The sequence below is a fragment of the Bremia lactucae genome, linkage group LG6 (genome assembly GCF_004359215.1).
Source record: "Bremia lactucae strain SF5 linkage group LG6, whole genome shotgun sequence".
In the NCBI taxonomy this organism is placed as follows: Eukaryota; Oomycota; class Peronosporomycetes; order Peronosporales; family Peronosporaceae; genus Bremia; species Bremia lactucae.
Genome location: NC_090615.1, coordinates 8,129,835 through 8,134,111, shown reverse-complemented (window position 1 = coordinate 8,134,111; position 4,277 = coordinate 8,129,835). Strand labels below are relative to the sequence as shown.

The 4,277-nt window shown below is 45.2% G+C and overlaps 2 protein-coding genes across 2 annotated transcripts; one reads left to right on the top strand and one right to left on the bottom strand.

Moving 5' to 3' along the window:
- Positions 1 to 1,041: 1,041 nt before the first annotated feature.
- CCR75_009691 (uncharacterized protein) lies at positions 1,042 to 1,668 on the top strand (the record flags this gene model as incomplete). The annotated part of the gene is made up of 1 exon (XM_067967730.1): positions 1,042 to 1,668. One exon carries the CDS (start codon positions 1,042 to 1,044, stop codon positions 1,666 to 1,668), a length of 627 nt encoding a protein of 208 aa, XP_067818210.1.
- A 6-nt stretch (positions 1,669 to 1,674) lies between these two features.
- On the bottom strand, positions 1,675 to 3,545 carry CCR75_009692 (uncharacterized protein). Its single transcript, XM_067967731.1, has 3 exons — positions 2,890 to 3,545; positions 2,624 to 2,828; positions 1,675 to 2,545 (listed from the first exon to the last, which is right to left on the bottom strand). The coding sequence occupies exons 1-3, from the start codon at positions 3,500 to 3,502 to the stop codon at positions 1,777 to 1,779; spliced, it is 1,587 nt and encodes a 528-aa protein (XP_067818539.1). The 5' UTR covers positions 3,503 to 3,545; the 3' UTR covers positions 1,675 to 1,776.
- Between the last annotated feature and the right edge of the window lie 732 nt (positions 3,546 to 4,277).

Genomic DNA, 4,277 nt, shown 5'->3' with positions numbered 1-4,277 from the left:
AACGAGAGGCACCACTCACATCTGAAGCAGTGTGAAGTGGACTTGTACTGAAACAGTACAAGTCGCAGTGCCCCGGTACATACACGCTCCCTTTCCTCTTGCGACGCCTCCCTGGGTCTGTATTGACCTCTACATTCCCTCCTTGGGCGTCGACTCTTTTGCGATCGGCATCTCACCTCGGTTGCTGTCGACCTTTTTCGGCAGCATTCCCATCGACTATTGGCTCCTACGTAATCGTTTGGTATTTAGAGAATTGAGGAGAAAATAGAAATGTTTTTTACTACGAAAAAACTTTCCTTACTGAATGCCTGGGTGAACTCACAATTAACCATCATAACACTCACACTTGTGCACTTACAGAGAACGGACAATATATAACGATTTCTAGCAGTAGCTCATCTAAACCAATATTGAATATTGATGTCAGCAGATAAAAGATTGTTAAGTAGGAACTTAATATGTTATTACAATTTTACTTTTTATATACTAAAGCCTCAGTATCGACCTCTAGTAGCTAAAATCTCTAAGCTACTTCTAACCTTCCTTTGCACGTCAGTGTACGCGAAGTAATCGAGGCACCGCACCTTCACTGTTATCAGTCCTAGCGAAAGGTGCCCCGTTACAGGATTGGCCTAAATTATAACATAACGCCGTATTTTAATGAGATGTGAGCCAGCTGAAATTTCTCTTGCTTCGGCTGTTTTGCATGGCATGTTGTAATTCTTTTAATATTTAGTGGTGGCTAAACATAAGTTTATATGCAAGGCATGCTTCCTTGTATTTATAGCTGTTAGCATGCCATTTAAAACTGTTCTTTTCCGTGCAAAAGCTGCGCACTGAACTCCAGCATTTATTTTGAAATTATACCGTAATCTTCAAAATAGCCAAGACAATTCGCCTTTTCTCTACTACGAGTCTATTTATATTTTCTTTTTTGCCAGTGGTCACTTATCTGTCGTAACTTTTATCCAATCCACAAAGCTTCAGCTGAGTGGAGCGCACAGGGTGTTTGTTCATTGTCCTATTCGCCAAAGAGTCATCATGGGTCGTCGTCCTGCGAAGTGCTACCGTTTCCAGAACAAGAAGCCTTTCATCAAATCGCGCTTCTGCCGTGGAGTACCTGACCCCAAAATTCGCATTTACGACGTGGGAAATAAGAAGGCGTCAGTGGACGCGTTTCCATACGTAGCTCATTTAGTGTCGGACGAGAAGGAGCAACTGTCGTCGGAGGCTCTCGAGGCTGCTCGAATTGCTGCTAATCGATACCTAACCAAGTTTTGCGGCAAGGACAACTTTCACATGCGTATCCGCTGCCACCCATTCCAAGTGCTTCGTATCAATAAAATGCTTTCGTGCGCTGGTGCCGACCGACTGCAGACTGGTATGCGTCACGCTTACGGCAAGCCTGCCGGTGTAGCCGCCCGCGTGGCCATTGGCCAGCCCATTATTTCAGTGCGCTCCAAAGACTCGTTTGGGCCTTCTGTCGTTGAAGCATTACGTCGCGCCAAGTTTAAATTCCCAGGTCGTCAAAAAGTACTAGGCTCGAAGAAGTGGGGCTTCACTAAGTACGAGCGTGAAGTGTACGCCGAGATGCGCGCCAGTGGATCGCTCAGCGTTGATGGAAACCACGAGAAGTACTGCCCTAACCATGGCCCACTTAAGCTGTAAGGATGTTGCTGAATGCAAGGTGCCTTAAGCAATTAAGCTATAAATTACGACTTTGTTTGGCATTATTATTTTTCTTTTTTATTAGTCTATACAAGTTAATGTTATGCCTTAATTGCCATGTTCCACAGCCTCGGAAGAGGGTTCCTCAAAACCAACTAGCTGACCAATGTCTTTGTGTACCAGCGCCATGGCCTTGAAGATTGTGCCCATCTGCTCCGCATTTACAAGTCGCTCGTACGACGAAAATAGCTCCTGCTGCGTCTTCTCAGATTCGGTATTTTGCAGCAGCATAGCTAAGCGGTGCTCAATACCCATGTTCTTTAAAAATGTGCCTTGGCCAACAGGTCCCACGCTTTTGACCTTAGAATCGGTAGTAGAAAATCGTTTAAGGGTAGCAAAATCCACGTCGGCACTTAAGTCAACGTCACCAGGCTCACGCAAAACACTTACAAACTCGTGTTTTTTTATGCCACGCAGACTGAGCTCTGACGGATGATCGTTGCCGTAATCTACGATTAACGCCGCACCACCAGAGTACGAAATGCGCTTAGCCATGTCCTGCACAAGCGCGATGCTTCCTGGTGAAATCTCAATGTTGTCGCCTATTTGAGCCAGTGCTGAGCGAACAGGTGTGCTAGTCACGTCTGCAACGTCTAAGCGTCCCGTCTCGTGCATTGCCATTTTTGAGATCTGCTTTAGATCGTCAATGCCGGAGATTTGCGTCTCAGCCACATGCAACGAAGCTGCCGACGGGTCAAATAGCTTCTCACGTCCGATAAACACGCGTGTCGCCGGCGTTGGACCAGGCGACAAGACGAAGCGAAAGTGGTCGCCACCATCCTCAAAGTCAATATCCACGAGTCGTTCGCACCAGCCGCTGTCAAAAATTAGAGCTCGAAGTCAAAGCGCTAATTCTTAACAAATCTTGTCTGCTGGAGGTGGCATGAAAACGTACCGCTTAGTATACTCGAACTGATGCACTGGCAAAGCATCAAAAAGTTCCTGCGCAATGATTAAACTCGGTCCATGCGGTACATTTGCAAAGTCCGTGTGCCACCGAGCGGTGGGTCCATTATCAGGCAGCTGCATTGTGTGCTCAGGCGCCTTTTTGTCTAGAATTGGCTCACATTTAAGCGTCTCTTGCTGAATTCTTTGCATTGCTGGACAGACCATTTTCAATAATGTAAGAGCTTGTTAACAATATATCTCCATAGCTATTACCTGGACTAATATCTACCAAGTGAAGCTCAATTGCGGCGTAAAACGTTGGAAACGACTTGGAAGCTCGCAAGAAATCACACATAAGAGAGCCTCGACCGGGGCCCAATTCTACAATCTTTACGTGGCTGGGCATCCCCATTTGCTGCCATGTTGCAATACACCATATGGCAACAAGTTCACCAAACATTTGGCTAATCTCGGGAGCTGTGGTAAAGTCTCCCTCACTGCCAAAAACATCCTTCTTCATGTAGTAGCCGTAATCTGGGTGACACAGCGCCCGCGTCATATACTCAGCTACCGTAAGCGGACCCTTGACTTCAATCATCGAGCGCAATACGTGCACTAGTACATTCTCCTTGCTCTTTCCCTTTGGAAGTTCAACAGGCGTACTGCCGGTCAGCGCCCCGCCAGTCCTCTTAAGTGAGGAGCGGTCCACCTGAACAGATAAATATTTGATTTTATCGTCGCTTGTTTGTTGATTCCATGGTGCAATTCGCTCATCAGATTTGTCAGCCCTTGCCTCGCCGGATGTTGCTAAGCTCGAAGCTAATGCACACGTACGCACGCGAAACGATTTAGCAACTACCAAGCGACGAGTCGACACTTGCCACATGTCACTAAACTTGCGATCGCTTTTGAAATCAATTAGTTGGTCGACAAATACAATCTACAGAAGCCACTCTGTTTTATTTGTTCTTTACTTTCTAGCAAAGGCAAGGGAAAATCTTCCAAAAAAAATATCACATATATTTAACTAAATCACCAGAGAATAATGATAGCTTCGGTCTGACACCCGCTTCAATAAATGAGCAAATATTCGAAGCCACAACCTCCGCAGAAGCGTTAGCAGAATTTGTCAGATTCTTGGTATTTCAGTCTCTTATATTGTAGCGGGGTGTACCGTTGAATAATAGTATTCTTTACGAGGAATAATCAAAACTATTTCCTATGAGAGAAAATAAAAAACGACATATAAATTGTTAACTTTAATTAATTTTGACTTAATTGTTACTGTTGAGACAGCAGCAGTTGCATTGTAGGCGGGCACGTCTTAATGCGGCCACGCTCTACTTAAGCACACACCCTAGCCAGCGAGGAAGCGGTTCGACCGTCTACTCTCGCGTGCATTGAGGTAATTGTGGTGAGCGCCTAAGCGACCTCCCTCAACGCAATAAGTACTCTGGTATACGTGTCGTCACGGGAGCGGTGATCAGACTCATCGTGAGCAGTAACCAAGTAAGAAGTAGTTTTCAAAATGATTTATATCTAATCATATTGATTATTTTTACCTATTTTAACCACTCATAAAATGTCATCTCTGTAGATAACACTAATATTTATTGCGAGCGTATCTTTTTAGATACCTCGCGTAACAGATGCTCTAGCCG

Coding starts and splice junctions, on each gene's coding strand:
- CCR75_009692 (XM_067967731.1), bottom strand. CDS start 3,502: ATGTGGCAAGTGTCGACTCGTCGCTTGGTAGTTGCTAAATCGTTTCGC. Junction 2,829..2,889: donor CTTGGTAGATATTAGTCCAG/GTAATAGCTATG, acceptor TGGTCTGTCCAG/CAATGCAAAGAATTCAGCAA. Junction 2,546..2,623: donor CAGTTCGAGTATACTAAGCG/GTACGTTTTCAT, acceptor AATTTTTGACAG/CGGCTGGTGCGAACGACTCG.